The sequence below is a fragment of the Anneissia japonica genome, unplaced genomic scaffold (assembly GCF_011630105.1).
Source record: "Anneissia japonica isolate Jap-2015-1 unplaced genomic scaffold, ASM1163010v1 scaffold288005_len623695_cov211, whole genome shotgun sequence".
Taxonomy (NCBI): domain Eukaryota; kingdom Metazoa; phylum Echinodermata; class Crinoidea; order Comatulida; family Comatulidae; genus Anneissia; species Anneissia japonica.
This window is the reverse complement of record NW_022701263.1, coordinates 101,246-122,527: the sequence shown is the minus strand read 5'-3', so window position 1 is coordinate 122,527 and position 21,282 is coordinate 101,246. Positions and strand designations below refer to the sequence as shown.

At 34.1% G+C, this 21,282-nt stretch overlaps 3 protein-coding genes and 1 non-coding gene across 4 annotated transcripts in view; 2 read left to right on the top strand and 2 right to left on the bottom strand.

The window, feature by feature from the left end:
* Positions 1–6,686, top strand: part of LOC117103522 (dynein heavy chain 6, axonemal-like) — a 38,579-nt gene extending 31,893 nt beyond the window's left edge. The window contains exons 60-66 of the mRNA XM_033244094.1: positions 223–309; positions 877–1,062; positions 1,334–1,394; positions 1,938–2,101; positions 3,518–3,544; positions 5,065–5,287; positions 5,772–6,686. Coding sequence (XP_033099985.1) covers positions 223–309; positions 877–1,062; positions 1,334–1,394; positions 1,938–2,101; positions 3,518–3,544; positions 5,065–5,287; positions 5,772–5,875 — 852 coding nt within the window. The 3' untranslated portion in view covers positions 5,876–6,686. The remainder of the gene's footprint in view (positions 1–222; positions 310–876; positions 1,063–1,333; positions 1,395–1,937; positions 2,102–3,517; positions 3,545–5,064; positions 5,288–5,771) is intronic.
* Positions 6,687–8,646: 1,960 nt separating this feature from the next.
* Positions 8,647–13,098, bottom strand: LOC117103503 (60S ribosomal protein L4-A-like). The gene is made up of 7 exons (XM_033244058.1): positions 13,015–13,098; positions 11,376–11,553; positions 10,633–10,878; positions 10,310–10,434; positions 10,069–10,198; positions 9,623–9,779; positions 8,647–9,063 (listed from the first exon to the last, which is right to left on the bottom strand). The coding sequence occupies exons 1-7, from the start codon at positions 13,015–13,017 to the stop codon at positions 8,784–8,786; spliced, it is 1,119 nt and encodes a 372-aa protein (XP_033099949.1). The 5' UTR covers positions 13,018–13,098; the 3' UTR covers positions 8,647–8,783.
* LOC117103524 lies at positions 10,522–10,591 on the bottom strand. The gene has a single exon (XR_004444610.1). It is a non-coding gene; the product is annotated as a small nucleolar RNA SNORD18 (small nucleolar RNA).
* A 183-nt stretch (positions 13,099–13,281) lies between the features above and the next one.
* LOC117103515 lies at positions 13,282–20,965 on the top strand. The gene is made up of 7 exons (XM_033244082.1): positions 13,282–13,363; positions 14,837–14,903; positions 15,958–16,108; positions 16,745–16,872; positions 17,914–18,086; positions 20,651–20,727; positions 20,906–20,965. The coding sequence occupies exons 2-7, from the start codon at positions 14,854–14,856 to the stop codon at positions 20,963–20,965; spliced, it is 639 nt and encodes a 212-aa protein (XP_033099973.1). The 5' UTR covers positions 13,282–13,363; positions 14,837–14,853.
* The last annotated feature ends 317 nt before the right edge of the window (positions 20,966–21,282 follow it).

The following is a 21,282-nucleotide window of genomic DNA, read 5'->3' as shown; positions in this document are numbered from 1 at the left end:
ATTTTTTTTCTTTAAATTATGGGAACTTGGGACCTTGGGTTTAGAACGTGGGCACTTAATGCACAAGTTAAAATTCAAATTTATTCATTCTTCACATATAAAATGTAAAAGTAATAGTAAATTCACTGATTTACTACTGTAATTCTGGTACAGAAGTATTCCTGTCTGTAGCTTTCTCACTTTATTTTCTTTTGACTATGATTATTGGTTTTTTTTTTTCAGACTGATAGTAAAGGACGTACGAACTCATTAACCACCGTACTCTGTCAGGAGGTTGACAGGTTTAATGGTCTCCTGAAAGTCATTAAGGTAAGATTCTTATACCTGATTAATGCAAGATAAAATGTCAAAGTGAATGCATGTTAAATGTTTCAAAGACTTTCAAAGACTTTCAAAGATCTTCCTACCGAAATCATTATTTCTTCACATAAGTAATTTAAAACTTGCTAATTTATACACAGGCAGTGAAGATAATAAAACTGCAGTAAAGAAATGTGTCCTGGATGTGTTATAGGCCTCTGTGATTTTTTTTTTACCTCGATAGTACATGGGACATTGCTAATCTTAAATTGGTATATTTACATTGATAATTTTTCCCTAGTCTACTGACGATTTTGTTACATATATTAGCATGAATGAATTTATAATACCCCCATGGTATTAGTCATTGAAAATTACATTATAACAGGGAATGCTGGTTAAATTTTTCATAATAAGTTTTTGTAATTTTCCAGAAAAAGTGTGTAAGTTAGTGAAAACAAGACTATTTCTGTCTGTGTCTCTTCAAAATTGGATAAGAATCATCCTTATTATTTAATTCAGTTTAAACTATCTTTATTGACATAATTTTCAATGATTGCCAAATTCCTTCCTCAGAACTCTTTGAGGACCATTCAGAAAGCTATCAAAGGATTAGTGGTGATGTCAGAAGAATTAGAAGCTGTTTACAACAGCTTTCTGAATAACCAAGTACCAACCCTATGGTCCAATGCAGCTTACCCCTCCCTCAAGCCACTTGCTTCCTGGGTCAAAGATCTAGAACTCAGGTGTGGATTTATTGGGGTAAGTCACATGCTATGCAAATTTTCTAATATTAGAATTAACGCTTCTATCAACTGTATAAAGTAGCTCAGCTATAAATACATACAGTAGTGTCATAATCATTTGTTCTTTATTTATAAACATGGTTTTATTTTAGTCAGTGAATGTGTCATTTGTTGTATTAAATTTGTTATTTAAAAGTAAACTGTAGTACTGATTGTTGTATTAATCGTGGTTATGAATACTCAGATGATTTTGATTGATATGGGATTTTTACAATTTATTTCTTCAGCATTGGATTGAGCATGGACCCCCCAAGTCATTCTGGCTGTCTGGGTTCTTCTTTCCTCAAGGTATTTATTGTTGGAGGAAATGAGGGTAATTTATATATGGTGATATAATAATGCATTCTGCAGAAAACCTCAATGCACTGTATAATAACAAAATACAGAGGATACATACAAAAATCCCACAATAGGGATGAATGTTGTTGATTATGCTAATAATATTGATAATAATGAGTAGGAATATAAAGTAATATCATACTTTATTTACTTTTTTTCAAATATCAAGTATAACTTTATTTCAATTCAAATTCAAACATCAAATGAAATAGTAAAAACAAGTAGCATGGCATAAATGAAAGAACAGAGATGAAGAATTGAGATAGAAAGGGACATTCAAAACCAGCAAAGCTTTCCCCCATGAAGTCCTGTAAAACTATACCCCGCTGTATTTTTACAATAAGATTTTCAGGGTTAAAATAAAGAGGTTAAAAAAAATAAAAAAACTTTAATCAAAGTTACACTATAATAATACATAACATGACTGTAATGAAGATAATGATTATGATGATTTCGATGAAAATATGAATTATGTTTAAATTTTGTGTTCAGGTTTCTTAACAGGGACACTTCAGAATCATGCAAGGAAATACGACTACCCAATTGATCAACTGACATTCCGCTTTGATGTTCTACCTGTCTATAGACATCAAGCAGAGGTTGCTGCGCTGATGGAACAACTCTCATTTGGACAGAAACTAGATGCTGATAAAGAGGTAAGTTGAAGGAATACACACGCGTTTCCATCACAGAGCATGCTCAGATAGTAGACAATTATTTAAACGTATGCATATCAGTTAACTGTGGTATATAACTAGCATAGTCAATGTTAGTCTATAATACAACGATAAAAATGATGAAAAAGACAGCGTTTTACAAACTAACAACATGCAATATTCTGAAGCTTTCAACCAGATAGACTTCTTCAGGACACATTTTCCTGATAAAATTACTGTGAATGTAAGCTGTAGAATATTGAATCTATTTTTGTGAATATTTATGCAGATAAACAAGGCACAATGGGTTTTTTAAAGTGCACAGATGTGGACATTGGACCTCCATTTTAAGTCCTCATCCAAGAAGAGTTGGTTCTACCAACCAAAAATTTAGCATGGGGTGTCAGAACCAGCACCGATGTTAAGGCTGTAGTTAGTGGCGCCCCTGCTTCATTATCGGCCACTCAGCTCACCTAAAACTGAAAGTAAAGCCCAGTTTTTCATCATTAATATGTTTAGTTAGTATAACATATTATAGGTTGAGCATGGTAAGCTTAGGAGTTGTGGTGATTAGCATAGACCTAAACATACTACTTGTACTTGTATATACCTGTATATATTTATTTTTACATCAGTTGATTTCATATTCTATGTATCATTCACTAGATAACATGCAGTTGTGTCAAGGATGATGTGAGATTCTGTTATTCATTTAATTGAAGTTGAATTTTAAAAAACTAATTACAGTTGTTTATTTACAAAGTATTTGTTTTTATAATTATTTAACAAGTTGTATTAAATAATGTTAAGCTTTTAACCAGGGTTGTTTTCACGATTGCCTGTTATAGTGACCATATTCAGATTGGTAGCTGAGTCGTGAAATGAGGCTCCTTAATGCATCTTAGCCAATCTCAAATTTTGACAGATCTGGATGCTTCATTGCAACAGGCTATGCAGACCAGAAAGGATGACAGCTAATAAGGAAATTCTGACTTGTTTAAAAAAAGAAAAAATGATATTACTAATTGTTAATTGTTGATTTATAAAGTTATTTACATTTATAATTGAATTGATTGTTGACTTAAGTTACTTACATTTATAATGGATATTTATTAATAATATTCATCGTATTAATTTTTTTCGATTATTATTATTATTTTTTTTAATTAATTAATTAATTTATTTTCATAGAATAATTATAAAAACCCAATACAGATAGATATTTAATATTGTTTATAAATTTGTTTATTTTTAAATTGTTTTTTAGGTATTTCTTGAAATATGATAATTAAAAAAAAAAATATTTAACTTTTCATTATTTTCTCTTTCAATCATATTATTTGCATGTTTATTCACATTTTCATTGCAATTCTCTTGTCCTCTTGTCTTTTGACTCCTCCCGGGGTCCAATTACAGAAGGTTACTTCTTCAGATGATGACGATGTAAGTAGTCTCACAGTGCTGTTCGGAAAAAGGAAAAAAAGCACTCTTGTGTGTTGCCACTAATATCCAACCATGCACTTTGCTAATGCTCACGTCTCCAGCGCAAGGAGATTCAATTTGGGAAAATATTTTAGCAGCAAAGAACTGTGTCCATACAAAAGGGAACTAGCATATATATTTTGTATGATGTTTTAAAAAAAAGTCACATGCAAAGGCAGTCAGCATAATTAAATAGTATTCTTTTTGTGTCTTATTATAATAAGATATATGTACACAGAGATTATAAGAGTATTTCAGTGTAAAGAGTACTGCTTTGTTGTTCATGTATTTTACTAGGCCTACATGTTTATGATTATGTAAAGGTGTCTATTTTGGGAGTACTTTAAATGGTACCTGGAAAATCCAACTATTACTACAGTTTGCTCTCAAATGGGAACACCAATAAAGGTTGATCCTACCCTACATACACAGGTTATTATGTTATGTGACTGTTCCATTAATTATTATAGGGGTGTTCTCACTTGAGATAGGAATTTGCAATAGCTGGTTTTCCAAGTAAACATTGTTGTATTTTTCCTTTTTCCTTTTTCTTCTCTGTTCTCTGTATCACCACCTAATTTCTCTTTCATTGTCATCACCAATTGTCTGATTTTATTCTGTTGTACCTAACATCTTTACTATTTAATAATAGTTGCATAATTGCTTGTGGAAACTGTGTTTTGTTGTTGTTTTTGCACATACACCATATATATTCTCCATAATTGCTTTTACCTTAAATCAAAAACAATGATCTTTTGAATGAAATATTAAATTGCTTACAGTTCAAAATATGGGATATATTTTATGTTTGCTAAATTATTTGTGATATAAATTATATATCTGCATTATCAACATATATATTTTCTTTATTAATAAACATTTAATAAAAATTTTTTTTATCCTAACATTATTTTTGCTAATTATGATTGAAATTGCTTGGGTTGGAGTAATACCATATCAACAGAGAATTGTTTTACGAATAAAGAATGGTGTTTTGGATTTTGGAATAGATATTATACATCATTAATAATAATAATATTATGGTATGGTTTGTAATACTGTGAATTAGCATGCTGATATGTTTCGATTTTCCAAAAATAAACTTTCAAAATGTCACCTAATTTATGAAATTAAGTCAGAATATATAAGTGGATATCTCATCCAGCAGGTGGTGATGGTAATGGGGATGATGGCGGGGGATGATTTTGATTATGATGTTCTGATGATAATAATAGTAAGACAATCAAAAGTCCAAACCTGATCGACTAATATTCTAAAATGTGTAGGGTCAAATTTTACCTATGTAGGGTGACATCCAGGGCCTTTGTATGTGGTGAACATGAAGAAAAAAGTAATAAAATGAAAGAGATTAAAACGTAATATTGAAATAATATTAATAATATGGATAATGATTAGAAATCCCTATTTTAGTGATAAAAATATTATTGGTAATGTAAATTTGATACTCCTTTTCCACTTAGCTACCAAATTTAGAAGATGGTGTGTTGGTTCACGGACTGTACATGGATGCATCCCGCTGGGACGATGACTCAATGCTACTGGCTGACAGCTTTGCTGGTCAAATGAATCCTCCTCTACCAGTCATGAAGATGGAGCCAGAAATGAATTATGAAGCCAAGCCTACTGATTATATCTGTCCTCTTTACAAGACAGGCTTGAGGGCTGGAACCCTGTCTACAACAGGTATTTTGTCTCCTCTAGCACTGAGATCATGACTAGCAACACTAGCATATCCAGTAATCTTGTTATTAGCATGTGTTTGTTTTCTTTTTTTTTTTATTAGAGATATGGTTTCGTGTATTTGTTTAAACTAATGTTTTACAGTATTGTTTTGTTATTGTAATATTTCATCATTTGCATTGTTTTTGTTTTATTTTAAAGCCTAGATAGTCCAAAAATATTGTTTATATACTATTCACTACTACATGTATGAATAATAGTACAATTAGTTGATAAATTTGTCAACCTACCAAGATCTACAAATTATATAAACTTGAAACATTTTTAGCATGTGTGACCAATTCATTTTTAGTATCACTGCTTTTATATTTCAAATCAGAATTTTATCTTGGCAAGTTCTTGTAATTTAGGAGCAACATAGGCTATTTTTTAATTGATAATGCTATTTATATTTTGACATTCACTGGTTTGCTTATGTCAATTTCAGGTCACTCTACAAACTTTGTTGTGGCTGTTCATTTGCCGTCCAACCAACCTCAAGATTACTGGATTTCCAAGGGTTCGGCTCTCCTATGCCAGCTCAATGAGTAGAAGCATTGAAAAGGCTCCCAAAGCTTTGGATCAGTTCCATTGTGTAAGCCACTCACAGGTCAGGTCTGCCCATGGAAGTATCAGAGATAAATATTATTCTCTACTTCAGTCTTCACAATAGCTCCATAAGACCTCTTTAAGTTTTGAATGTTCCTTCTCAAAATAACTATTTACTCTTGGTTTAGTTTTGGAAATATAGTCCTATATGCTGTATGTATATTGGTACCAGATGGCCAAATAAAGACACACTATATTTAATATAACGTTTAAACAAAGTATGATAAAATATGTGTTAATAAAAGTATTCTAGTGTTTATATAATAGGTTAAGACTCTTTTTATTTTTTGCAATTTTCTCAAGGTGTTTATACTGATTTTATTTGTGAGATAATTGTATTAAACCTTCTGTTGATTGCTGTGTATATCTGTACAGAATAAGATAACTATTATCCAAAGCTTCGCAAGAATTTATCTGCATTTCTTCCAAATATTTTATGGAATATCGCATACGAATTTATCCATCCAATTATCCTTGAAGAACGAAACTGAATTTTCCGTCCATTTATCATCAGACAATAAGTATAGTTTATGTCCAATGTACACATTTATAATAACCTTCAAATTTTTATAACTATTCCAATTGATTTCATGCAGATAGAGAAAATATATATATTTTATTTAAACATTAAGAAGCGGTGTAATATTGTTCGTTTGATGCCGTCCAAAAATGAATATATTCTATTTCACTAAGTTGTCTTTGAGAATGTTGAAATTAAATAAATATAATTGATAATAGAATGAATGTTATGTAATTTATTTTCGCTTTTCTGTGACATTTCACTAGTTAACACTTAAACAATATTTCATTTATCCTCAGAGACCTATTATAGGATTTATAGGAAGTGTTTTATTTGGCATTCACCTGCACATTATTTTTGGCAAATGCTACTCACATGCTCTAAGATTTTTGCATGTCGCTGGTAATGGACCTTTCCGTAGTGTCAGTAAAACTCAACTGACCAATCAGAACTTGGCTAGGAATATGCATGTGTGTGCTTATGTTTCCACTCTCCTTTTGTGGGATTTTGCGAAAAGGTTCCTTGTACATAGATTTCGGCACAAAAACGATCATTTTCAAGTACAGGAAAAAATACATAGCCATACATTAATGGAAAAGAGCAGGGAAGTACAGCATCTCCCAACTCACCACCAGAAGGACCCTGTAGAAATGTCTACAGACTAATACCCCATTCAGACTAGCTTCGCATTGCGATCGGGTGTAGCAATTGCGACACCCAATCGCAAAGTAAAATCATGTCTGAAAGCTCGCCAATAGTAGTCGATAAGTAATTGATTTCGCAATTGTTACCCCTGTTGCGATTGGGTGCTACAATCTTTATTACTCCCGATTGCAACAGATTCCACAGGCACTGATTGGCTGAGGTAAAAAAAAACAGGACGACCTATATCGTTGCTAGAGATGTAAAGTATCAAAGTAAAAAGGTGTCTGAATGCTGTCGAAGTTTGCGAATGGTTGCAAACAATTTGGACTACAACTGTTTACAACCGGTCGCAATGAAAAGTCTAGTCTGAATAGGGTATTTGCGGCTTCTCATTCTACAGCATAAGTATCCATGGTCAACAGGAATATTAGCAGCAGCTAATACTGTATTAAATGTAGGGGGCACTGAAATGATTTACTCCTTCCAAATATGGATGAAGTGCTTTGCTCTTGGTGGACACACTTCCATGGCAAATTCAACAGCCTTTTCAGTTACAAAGGTCCTAAAACTGCCCCAGAGGTCTCCCAAGAAATCAGCATAGTTGCCAGCACTCTCTTGAACAAGCAGAAATGAACCCTTCAAATTTATACCGTAGGCCTATTTGTTTTCACTAATGTATTACACTATTCATTTTCGAAGTCAATTTGCCATAGTATCAATTAGATGGGTTAAGATCTTCCAGTAGCTTCTCTCAACATTGGACAGTTAATTCAATTGTCATCTTTCTCCATCTTTACCGATCATTAACAATATCTGCCAGTGTTACTGTAATAGGGTGTAATGTATATACTGTATAGAGCCGAGTGCAGAGTAATGTATCCAAACCAGTGCAAGTTGAAATTTGTGATAATACAGTAATTGTAGAGAGTAAAGTTTAGGTAGTCAAACCTGTAGGGTGCCCATCCATCTCTCGTAAGCAGTGGAGAGACACAAACGCAGATACATGTAGTGTCTTGCACAGCCAAGTTTTGAATTGTATATAATTAACATTGCATAAGATGAACTGTACAAAGTATACAGTAGTATGTTTGAGTATGAAATGACATTTCAAGGCTTTTTGCTAGGGGCAATTTGAAACTAGAAGTGTAGTTGTGAAGTAATTCCCTGTTATTATGGAAAAATAATGCATTTTCATAGACAAAGAATAAATTACCAGTCGCCTTGCTTGGTAATAATGATTATTTCAATTTTAACCTTAACAACATAGAAATTCTAGGTCAAAATTAACATACAGCAGACACAGTCTGTCCTTTTGAATGTGGAGGGAAGTTAAATAGCTTAGTGATGAAGATGCTTTGCCTTCTAATCCAAAAGCCATGGGCTCACTCTCCTGTGTGACACTAGGACTTTTTTTTATGACTAAAAGCAACTCCACTTGGTTTTTAAAGCATCATCCATCCTGTAGTTGTCAAATCACTTCCTGTTGGATGTGAATAAAATAAATAAAATAAAATATGGAGTCAATAAAAATATAGACACACATGACAACTTCTGCTTGTACTGTAGTATTTATTAGCCGACAATTGTTGCTTGAACAGTAGTAACAGTAGTTGAATATATTATGTGCCTAATCGTCACAATTTCTTTTATCAGCAGCTGTCATCTGCGACTGTTGAATATCGCAGTCTATTTCTTCTTTTTCGGCTGCTTTTTAGCGGCCTTGACAATCTTCTTTTTCTTCAGCTTTTTCGCTTCAGTGTTGCGAATCTCCAATAGCTTGGCAATACGCTTCTGGGTCTGAGCGTATGGGTTCAGCTTGAACATCACACGGATGTTCTTCAGTGGATTCTTCTTGTGCACCTTGCGTTTGTTGGCGGTGTGGATGGCAGGTCGCAACTGTTTCTTGATCTCGTCACTTCTCAGCAGACGGCTCAGATCGGTATTTGTCATCTTTCCCATTGGAAGACTGGAGGGGAGAAATAAAAACCCAGTAATTAAAAAAATTTCTACAATTATTAATGCAAGAAAACAGCATGATTATCAGCAGGGATAAAAAAAAATTAACACCAATGGAATATCCAGAGATCAGTACTTCTTGGGGAAAAATCATGCTTGTTCATAAACACGGACCAGAAGTTAACTCATCATGTTCTCTGTTCTAGTTCTATTCAGTTACTCATCAACACTTGTTCAGCATCAGGATGAAACCAGTGTCGGGCTGTGAGATGGACGAGTACACCAGGGTAACCCCCTACTCGTCTCCAAGGATGTACTGGGTTCTATATAGTGCACATGAGCCAATTGTGTACATTGGGCCTACGGTTTATAGTCCTTATCCGAGAAGACTTGCTCCACCTTCAGAACCATAGGCGAGCATGCCGTTCAAACCAGCGCCAATATTATGGCTGTAGGTTGGGGAGCTACTGCCTTAACTGCTTGGCCATTCGACTCGCCTGTGTAATAATGCTAAGCATGCTAACTCGAACAGTGAAAATACATTATCTTGCCTCACAAACAACACTTACTTGTAGTTTGTCTTTTCCTTTGACCCTGTCTTCCATGTGCCGTAGATGTCGTTCAACTTGCGGAAAGCACTTTCTGTCCAAATACAGAAACGCCCGACATGACCACCTGGGGCAATTTTCATCAGGTTCAATTTGTTTACATTTAGAAGGGTAACACCTGTAAAAGGGAAAGGAAATTAAATAAAAGAATGTAATTTATGATAATTTTGATAGCAAATGAATGTAGTCTGCATTAGAGACTGTTAGAAGGAATAGTATCTAGTGTCCTGGATTTCTTAAAACCATTTTATTAAAAAATTACAGAGATCAGTACTTCCTGGGAAAAATCATGCTTATTCATAAACACGGACCAGAAGTTTACTCATCATATTCTCAGCCACATAGTTCATCGATGCTTCTCTAACATCAGCTAGTTAAACCAAAAGAGAAAATCGAAAGACGCATACCAGGTATGTTGCGGAAAGATCTTGTGATGCCGTTGTCCTGTGCGTAAATAACCAAAGGACCTTGACGCTGGACATGACGACGATTTCTCAGTTTGCCTTTACCGGCACGCATTCTCCTCGACTTGTACACCTGCGGAAGGAAGTTATTCGCTACTGTAAAAACAATTACTGAACTTACACACTACAGTATAACCTTACACACCTAACCCATTAATCTTGTTTTAATCAAGCAAATGCTCACCTTTTTGATATCATCCCAGGCTTTGAATCTTTTCAAGAAAAGCACTGCTTCCTTTGTCTTCTTATACTCTTGAACTTTGTCACTGACAACCAGTGGTACTTCAGATGTTTGTTCAATGCGATGACCTGATTGGACGAAAAACAGTAAAAAACTATTAAGCTATTTACTCACAAGAAATTTCAACTTTAAAAAAAATGCCTACTCTTGCTGCAGTGATCAGAACTTCTTAATAGCGTCATAGTATATCAGAAACACGGACCAGAAGTTGGCTCATCTTCTCATGCAGCAGAGTGGCAACAGTTTCAAATGGGGAGAAAGCTTACCCTTTGACATCACCAAAGCTGGAATGGCGGTGGCTGCCAATGCAGAGCACATGGCAAATCGCTTCTGGTTGGTGTTAGTGCGATGGTGCCAACGACGCCATGTCTTGGTTGGTGCAAACATACGGCCACCTCGACACATGTTTCCAAATGCACCCTGACCGGATCTGTGGGTTCCACCTCCACGGACACGGGGGATTCTTGCTACAGCGCGACCTGTGCCCCAAGATTCAGCACTGGTTTGATGTCCTAAAAAATAATCATTAAAAAATTATTATTCTTACAGTATCGACAAAAATTTCTTGGGGGATAAAAAAAAACTGGTAATAATTTTTGTACAACAAAAAATAAATGGTTTATTATGGTACTGTAAACTACAGAATACAAAATTGTAAAGATTTATTTTTTCATCTCGCATTTAAACAGCTCACCAATAACAGAAAAACACAATTTTTTAATGTCACAAATACAAAACTAAAGTTAACTCATCACTTTAACAATGCTTATTTCCATATATTGCAAGGAACCTTTAATCAATGAAAGCATTAAATCACTTCTTGTTAATAACCTCTTTCAACACTACTACTATTTGTTATTTAACATCTAATATTCTTATATGGCAGTAATTATATGACATCAATATCTAATATGGCAGTAATATATGACATCAATATCATATATGGGCAAATTACACATTTTGTTGAATAACATTTAATAGTATGGAATGAACTTATGAAAGAACATACCAGCTTTGACACTGACAGCATACGCCTGTCGGGTATTCTTGCGCATGTTGCTGCTAACAAAGTTAACAATGTCTGGTCTGATAGGGGCTGTGAACACGGCTGGCAATGTGACATTGTTGCCGCTGGCTTCATTCTTTTCACTGTACACCGTGATTAGCGGGCGAGCTGCAGCCACCGCCTAGGGGGAAAAAATGACTAAGCGATAAATATTTCACTATATAGGGATCATTAAACGCCGTTATATTGTACTTTTTTGATAAAACAAATCTCATTTAAACATTGTAGGGAAAATTTATATTAGTATTATAATTTAACAGAACATTTCAACTACATACATTTAATCAACATAATACTCACGGACCGGTTTTATTGATTTGGCCTAAGGCCAAAAAAAAAACCAAATTGTTTGTTTGCCCTTCTTTAAAAAAATGATAAATAGGGGTGGGTGGAAAAAGTTTTAATTAATTAATTTTTTTTTTTTTAAATACTCATCAGATTGAATAAAAATAACCCACAGAGGCCTAGAATGGCAATATCTTACATCAGACAACAACTTTAGATTAATTTGTAGGGATCTGGCAAAAAATAAAGATAAAAATTCACTCACATTTTTTTTTAATTTGTAAGGAAAAAAGCTTTCTTGAAGTTTTTTTTGTTTTTCCGCCCCTATTTTTTCCAGTGAGTTAGGGGCGGGTGGAGAAGGGTAAACAAACAATTTTTTTTTTTTTTTGCTTAATTATCCAGAAATGAAAAAAAAATTAAAGCATCAGCTTCAGTGCAGTCCCATTTCGGTTTAGCATAAATTTCAAACCTGAGCACTCAGTTTTTAACAGTCTTTTTTGTACTGATCTAGGCCTATTCACTTTATTCTCCAGATTCTCAAACTGTAAAAAAGACCTGAGCGGGGAATATAATATCCGTGCAAAAATTACGAACAATTTATCTTCCTCAATATCTAATTTAGACTAGGCACTGGGGCCTATCATTTTGATACATTGCAATGTACCACTCCTCCCAAAGTTAATAATTTCTTCCCTTTTCTACACTTGTTTCACATTTTGTCTAGGCTATTTGCTATTTTTTGGTACTTTTTCCACATTTTTTCAGTGCTGCTGCTTATTTTTTTGACCAGGAACTGCTGCTTATTTTTTTGACCAGGAAGTAGGGCCAGAATGTTGTATGTAAGGATCACTGAACTAACCACGGCCAAAAATAACCCACTGCTGGTCAAACAAGTGAAGTCTCCAACCAAAAAGTAAAAATCAGGACTTTTGCTGATTAAAAGGATAATCAGTAACTAGGTTAGGGGACTAAACACTTGTGCCCGAGCATCTGAAATGGGACCGACCTTCCATATGCTCCTGACTGATCGCCTTTACTAACCGGCATTTGTAATGCCAGGGTGCAGGAGTAACCAAATGGCAGCTAGGCTAGCTACACTGCAGTGTAGTGAGTGAGCCAGTATATAAACACATGGGTTGGCCTAAATGTGGAATGGTTTTTGGGTACACAATTGCTTGCATATTTTTTGTAAATTTACAAGTACGATGAAGCAAGTTATTAAAATATACACCTTCTATGTAAGGTACCTAACATTTTACGGTAAGTTTATCTAATTTTTACCCAACCATATGCATACCATTTTGATTTTCCTTTCGTTAAAATATCTACTCCTTACTGAACTCGTGGAGTCGTGGCCAAAAAGAGCGATTTGACGGCAAAATGGCGACGGCCATGTTTTGTAAATGATTATTTTTTAAATAAAATACAATTATAAAGAAATTTGCAAAAACATGCACAAATATTAATGTAAAAAGATTAAAATTGTTTACAATATTTAAAATAACATTTGTTTAACTTTTTTTGTGTTTTTATACTAGATATCTTGTCGCAACCATAAACTGATGGATCATTAAACAATATGGCTGCCCCCTGGCGCGTAATTTGTATTTTTTAGAGTTTGCGATTATACCAACTTGGCATATCCAGTAAGGAATACACATTATAGTTGGATTCTTTCGAGTTTATTAAATATGCACTCAATTATTCTTTTTAAAATTTTGTTTGCTTTGGCCCTGTTGAGATCTTCTAGGCCTAGCCTAATAAGTAATCTTGAATGAAAGACAGAACAGAGAGAGGCCTACCTAGTAGGCCTAGGCCCTAGGCCTTAGGCCAGTGCCAGTGGTGAAGACCTGAATACTACACCTAGACTTAGGCCTAGGCCTAGTTATTTTTATTTATTTATTTTTTTTTCGTTAGGCCTAGCTAAGCTACTCTACTATATTATATATACAGACGTTCCAACCCTGGAACTCAAAATACTTGGAGGGGCCTGATCATTTGTATTTTGATGTGCTTTACATTACGCTATTTTTGTCATCATGTGAGCTGCTGCCAATAATTTGATTTTTAAGCATGTTTAAATAATGGCAGTGACTATGTTGTACCAGTCTTACATGAATTCCTAGGCCTAATTAATTCTGATTGGATGTCACTTGTGTGTATGTACAAAAAAAATGTGATTTGCCTTCATACAGGGTCAGCAAACTTTTAAATTGATTTCTGTAGTAAGGCGTGTTACTGTACATAACTTTGTATTATTTGGTATTTGCGGTTTTTTTCAACAGGCAAAGGACAACACAATTTTGTTATGATTTTTCATCAGTATTAATCATTTTTAGTTTTTAAACAACATAGTAAAGAAAAGTCCATGAGGCCCCGAAAGTTGATGAGGGTGGGGATGTGAAATTAACTAGGGATTAGTTTTATTTTGTCTATGTAAATTTCTTAAAGATTATATTTGAATATACGGTACTTAATCATAGGATTATAAGTTTTATTGTAAATTTTTCTTTGATATTTTGTGATTATGATCTTGTTTTTAGTTGGCTACTAAATATTATTAATAATAGACTATTGATTTTCTTCTACTGTACTGCTGGGCCCTGTTTGGAGAACAGTAGATTTTTTACTAAACAGGCTCCCTAGTACTGAGGGTCTGTCCAGATTATTTTTTTTATAATTCATTTTTATTTCGATCAACATGGCTAGCTTTTGAACAGAATTCATCTTTATTTACTTATTTTTTAAAAAGTCTAAAAGATTTGCAGTTAAAGTATATTATACCGGTATATATATTTTTTCCCCCTCTGATGTTGATCATTGTTATTATATACTTTATTTATTTTCTTATGGTAAACTTTTACACTGCCAGGCTGTAGATAAATTGCATTAACATGCTTGGAGGCTCCTCAACGCTAAGGCTATGCCTTGTGAGGAGCCGCCGTGTGAAATATTTAATAAAAATTTTTTTTTTTTTAAATGTTTGTATGGTATTTAATCATAGGATCATATTACTATACAGGCTTTCAAGTACAGTACTACATATATGATCACCCAGTGCACTGTACAGTAAACTTACATTATCAGATATCACTTTCTTTATCAATTGCTTTTTCTAGCATACAGTATTTACAAGATGCAGAGTCTCGTGCTGGAGAATTTAAATTTCAAGAAGGTCTATGAAAGGTGGGTGAATATAAATATATAGGATTTAGCTTTTATTTATTTATTTAGCTGTTCAATATTATACGACACATTTGTGTGATGTACTACTACTATTTTTTGTCAGTCACTGCTTTGTTGTTATCTTTGGTGAAATAAATGTTGCATTTTGATTGATTTATTGACATGAATTTTGATAGTGCATATTAAGCTCTGTCCAGACTATCAAACTTTATTTGGTAAAAACATGTGACATGCCTAAATATGGTCATGATGACATCACATCATGACCATATATAGACACATCATGCCTATATATGGGCATACAACAGTTTTTTTGTCAAATAAAATTTGATAGCCTGGAGCTGCGCTTAAGCAGAATCATCAAATTTATTTGTTGCTTCAGTTTTGCAAGTGAAACTACCATTGCACTTACTATAAATTCATCATGGCTATGGAGAGAGCAACTTAGTATATTCGGCAAATCTGGTGGTAGCCATTGTGTGTGCGCTGAACAGTGGAGATCTCTGGGTCCCCTGTTCAATTCCCATCACTGCCTCTCTTTGTGTTTCAGCTGAAGGACTAAAATACAAGTTACAATAGCGCACCGTCTTTCGGATAAGACGTTTAAGCCGTTGGTCCTGTGTGCATTTATGGCCCATGTGCAAGTTAAAGAACACAGTACACTCTTGGAAAAGAGTAGGGGATTGTCTCCCGGTGTACTGCCCAATCACCACCAGAATTACCCCAATGGAAATAAGTCTTCTTCTAGACTTGCGTGGGCTATCCTTGGTGTTTACACTGAATAAATCCAATCCAATCAAAAACTCAACAAAAATTGTATTTTGTATTTTAACAACAAGCAAAACAAATTTTATTTTTGATTACTATTTATGAATGATTAGAGTATGAATAAATTTAACTAAATTGTTATACTCTTTGTAGTTGTTTATATTATGTTTAGGAATGTAGTGGGTGACTTCTTTAATTAAATGTGTTTATTTACAGTAATTGTTGTGGGCTTATATTTTTATTAATCAGTAAATTAACGGATAGTATTTTTCAATTAATTCTCTAGGCTAGAGAAGAGAGAAGATCTGAGTGTCAAATACTTGGATTTTCAACTTGAGGTGGTGTCTTGGGACGAGGTGCCAAGTTCAAAGTTCATCCCAAGTTCAGTAAAAGTTCATGATAAGTTTGTATTGGCTTATAAACAAACCACACTCGAGGTATGCATAACTTTCAACGATTGATTATATACATTCAGGCAATTTTCATGATCTTAGCCAGAGACTATTTTTTACCTTGTTTCGCGAACTTATTTTTTTTTTAATCGTCAGAGGAGGGCGGAAAAAAAATTGAAATAAAAATTTGTTTTCTTATTTTGCAAATAGTTTTGCCAAAAGCATCCAGATGGAGGAGAAAATGAAAATAAAATTTTATTGTTGAATGTAAACAGTGTAGTAATGGGACAGTTAAATGCTTTAAATTTATATAATTAAGAAGAAATATGCATATCTTATTTTTTGAGATTTCAAAGAAGCTTTGGGCGTAATTAAATTAAAGAAAAACTTATTTTTTCATGAAATTTCCATTTTTTTTTGTGGCGGCAGGTGTGCTAATTGGCCGAAAATAAAATTTTATATTTATTGGAAATCATCATTATTTGCTGGCAGCGGGTTCACCAAACAAGGCATAAAAGAACAAAACAACTTTATCTAGGCTTCACTGTTCTTTCAACCAACTAATAAATTAGAATAATATTTTATATAATATTATAATATCTCAATCTATGGATTTGTGATGCACATTTTATGATTAGTTGAACTCATGAGAATGACTAAAAATCTTTTAATTTTATTTAGAAAAGTGAAGAAAGTGTTTTAGATGACTCAGATAGTAATATTGATGAGATGTGCAATGGAAATAGTGTTCTGGATGATTCTAAAGAGGAGTTGAATCTGCATCCTCCTGTCAGCATGGGACAAGCAAGGTAATGTAACCTCTCACTGTCAGGCGTCCCTAGGAGGAAGAAGCCACTTCTGGGAAACCTGTTAAAATAAGCTTTCCTAACACATATGTATACTTACCTGGATAAACCAACTAATTGCCTTTGTTTTGAAATAGGACATCCCTTCGACTAAAATAGGACAGTCTGACCCAGAGCACCATGTATGAACTGTCTCCCTTTAGAACAATTCCTCATTCCTTAGAGATCCAACTGATCAGTGGGAGGGTGGGAAAGGAGGAAGGTTATCCAGGTAAGAATCTCCAGATTTTCAACGACTCCCGAGGTAATGAGAGACCAGGGACGACCCCTGCACTGTAGTGTTTACAAAATGATAGACCCGAGACAAGATTATTTTAAGACAACATCAACACATTTGTAATGATGATGGCTACTTCAGCAATTTGTAATAGCGCCCTCATTCTTCTCTATACTTAGCATAGAGAGCGGCAGATATAAATACAATATTTTTAGGGTGTTAACTGCTTTGATTGATGCTGTATTAAAGATATTACACTCACATTAAAATGAGTTTTATGCACCACTAAAAGTAAGTACATATTACAAACTTTTTTTACTTTCCTTTATTGGAATTTAAATGGGTAACGTTTATACCATATCATGAAGTAGATAAATAGTGTGAAAAATAAAATTTAGAGAAGGTTTACAATTTATATAAGTATCTATTGTTAACACTATTGAGATAGTGAAAGTTTAAAATCTTGTTTTGATTTAATATACCAACAAAGTATAGTACTATATATTACATATTTTAACATAAGATAGGAACAACTAGAAACATATTTCATTTACACACAAAAACACAAAAATACAAAACAACAAAGAACTTATTTATCTTAAAAATGTTATCATTCAAAATCATAATTATCATTTTATACAGAAGAGTTCTTGTTAATGTTTTTTTTTAATGATGTTGTGATTTTACCAGATCTACCTTAGAAAGCTGAGCTACAGTGTGTGTTCTTTCAATATCAATGTTAATGTATTCTTCATTCTTCATATCAGGAGTCTTTTGTCATTATTTTGCTTGTGGAAAGATGAATTAACCTGCCCTACGACCCCTATGTGGGTTATGTGTGACGGCAAACCCCCTGAGCATGTTTTCCTTATGGGTTGCTCGTGGCTGAAGAATGAAGCACGGAAAAACATTATTAATACTTACACTATATCATGCCAAGGTAAGACTTTTTTCATTTCTCTAATTACTTGTACAGAGTTGCGTTCAATGTCATTAGAGTCCAAACAAAATACAGGCAAATGTATAATGCGCAGATCATGACAACACTCTAGTAAACAGCAATAAAGAATAAGAGCAATAATTTATGCGCAATTTATAACCACAGGGTAAAACAGATAGGAAAGCAGCCAAGGTTTAAGTCTCGTTATCAGACTACCCTTTCATCACTCCCTTTTTAATTACGGCACCTTGAGCCTTGAGTTATGTTTTTCTGTCATATTTTAAAGCTAATGTTTGTCTAGGCTTTGTCTAAAATGAATATGTTTCAGATTTTTGTCTTGTCTTTCGTTTTTTTAGTCCATCTTTATTCTCTCTGTTTTCATTGTTTTCAGTTTTCTAAATGTGGTTCTAAGTACATAGGTACAGTAGATTTTATGCTCACAATTTACTTAAAGTTAAAAAAAAAAAATAAATTAAAAACTTCCACCATATGAAGTATGATCACATTATGTTTTTCCATGATGTTGGCAGATGGACAGTACCATACTTTTCCAAAATCTGTTCATTCATTTTTTCATCTGACAAACAAAATAATCTGATAATGTAAACTTGACTTTAACATTATGTTTTTCTGTCCTAAAATGACAAATTCACATCAAACATATATACAGAATTGTGTAGTTTAAATTAAATGTCTAGTCAATTAACTGGCTATAAATGCAATGAGGACCACTCAATTATAGTGTTAACTCTTTGAATACTGTAGTTGAGCGATTAGCGATAAATTGTTGACAGATTATCAAGATAGATTACTATCCAAATGATGCCATTAGGTCTCCAATATACAAATCAGGTTAAACCTATTTGAGCTATACATTAATATTGTACCTTGTTTTTTAAAAGTAGGAATAAGTGCAATAGCAATAGAGTGGAGTTGCTTGGTGGTTAAAGATGCTTTGCCTTCTAACCCCCAGAATTCTGATGTCAAGATTTTTTCTCACTCCCAAAATCAAGTCCACTCCCTAAGCCTTATAATGAGGCTTAGTTTATGTATCTTGTGTGTAGGTTTGTCCTGTGAAGGGATTTGCCACTTCAAGTATCTGTTTGCTATTTGGCATATCTTTGTCCATGGGCCTAAAACAAATACTAATAAACTATTAAATAAATATGGTACTTACAAATTTTAACAAACGGTAGAATGTTGGACGTACATTTTTCATTCATTACTCTTCTTGACATTATCCACAATTTAAAGGCCCATTGGAAAGCTATTCTAAAGATGTCATCTTTTCTTAATTTCTTCTCGTAAGCAAAAATTTCAATATTACGATTAGTACGGTTGTTTGAAAAACTGAGATACAATATACATGCTGATATGTGTTGTGTTGTGTGTGAAAATACAGCCTGTGCACAGTTCATGTCCTGGGCAACTAACTGGCAGCCCCATCTAAGGCCTTAGCAGTCTTTGGGTGGGAGCGTGAATAGTAACCCAGCAGCAAATAAAAGAAATAGCTGAACAAAGGGCGGATGAACTCCTCGGAGTCAACAGCCAAAGCATGCTTAGTTTAAGGAATAGGATTAACAGGCCCGTAGCCAGGCTCTTCCAAGGGGAGGGGGGGTTTCCTGGGCGTGAGGTCCACGGTCGAAGCCCCGGTGGGGTTGCCAAAACCCCCAAAGCAAGAGAATTTTTGTGCTTTATGGGTCTAAATAATGCTATAAAAGCAGATATGTTTGAAAACGTCTGTGTCTGGGTGGGTCTGCAGTGCATTAGTTGGGTTGGAGGACTTATTTGGGAAATTTGAAGAGGGGGTTCACCAAAAAAGAGGGGGGTTTTCTAGAAAAGGGGGGTTCTCCCGAACCATAAAACCCCCCCCCCCCTGGATACTGGCCTGATTAATTTGTCTATAAGTATTATATTTTTTCATGTTTATGTTAAGCGCATAGAGGTCTCCGTAATATGCGCTCAAAAAGTCAACCATTATTATTATTGTTACAGGTAAATTTGTTAAAACTAGATATCTTACCCTAGATTCCCATAATTCAATTCTGTTTTGTGACGTACAACTGGCCATTAAACTGGACATAGTTTGATGAGAAAGAACACTTTAGATTATTCCATGACTTTGGTGAACTACTTTTCTGGACATGAGTCCAATGTGAACCATGCAGTAGGCTCATCAATACAGTGATTGATGTATTATATACATACAAGTTAATACTGTCAGAACCCGATGAGTTCACTGGATATTCAGTATGTTTAATGAGTTACTTGTGGAAAAGTAATTTTGGTTGGAATTGAGTTACTAGCCTGATATGACATTCAAGCTTGCGCTGATGGCTAGGATAAGATTTGCTCTCAAATTTTAATAGATGCAGACGCTTTCTCAATAGATTCTATCAGACTCCCGTAACTACAGTATGCTGCCTTTAATCTAGTAGTTTTTGATGATGCGTAGTTTGATGATTTCAATATATAGTTAATTGTCAATTAAAACTGAATCCTAATTGTACAAAGTGTTCATCATTTAAGCAACTATTGCAGATGATGTGTTCTATTGTTCTCAGGTCCTTATCACAGCAAAATTGCAATCCCAAGTGTACAGCAACTCAGAGAGGAATTCAGCCAATCAGGAATCTTTAATGTAAGTCATCTATGTCTTCTTTAATTGGCTGTTTCATCAAACTGCAGACGTATTGACTATTAATCTCTTTGCATACAGTAGTCTGACAGTCAACAAGTGCTTATATAATTTATTTGGCTATGAACTGCACCTTAGCCAATCAGAGATTTAAAATCTTTGAATATTTATGTTATAACAGGCAGAACTATGGCATGATTCCAAATTTAACCTTCTGCAAATCAGAATCTTTTTGTCATAACGATGATAAAATCAGACTATAATATTAATCATAGTTTATTGAAGATGTCAAATATAACTTGGTTGCTCTTTCTGACTGTCTAAGTGATTTTAATTTACTGAATAATAGAAATAATATTTTATTACATGTATGTAATTGTCCCATTTATCAATAAATGGCGAGTTGAATGGCCGAGCGGTTAAGGGAGGCGCCGCTACCTATAGCCATAACATTCGGCGCTGGTTCGAACGGCACGCTCGCCTATGGTTCCGGAGGTGGAACAAGTCTTCTCGGATAAGGACTTTAAACCGTAGGCCCAGTGTACACATTTGGCTCGT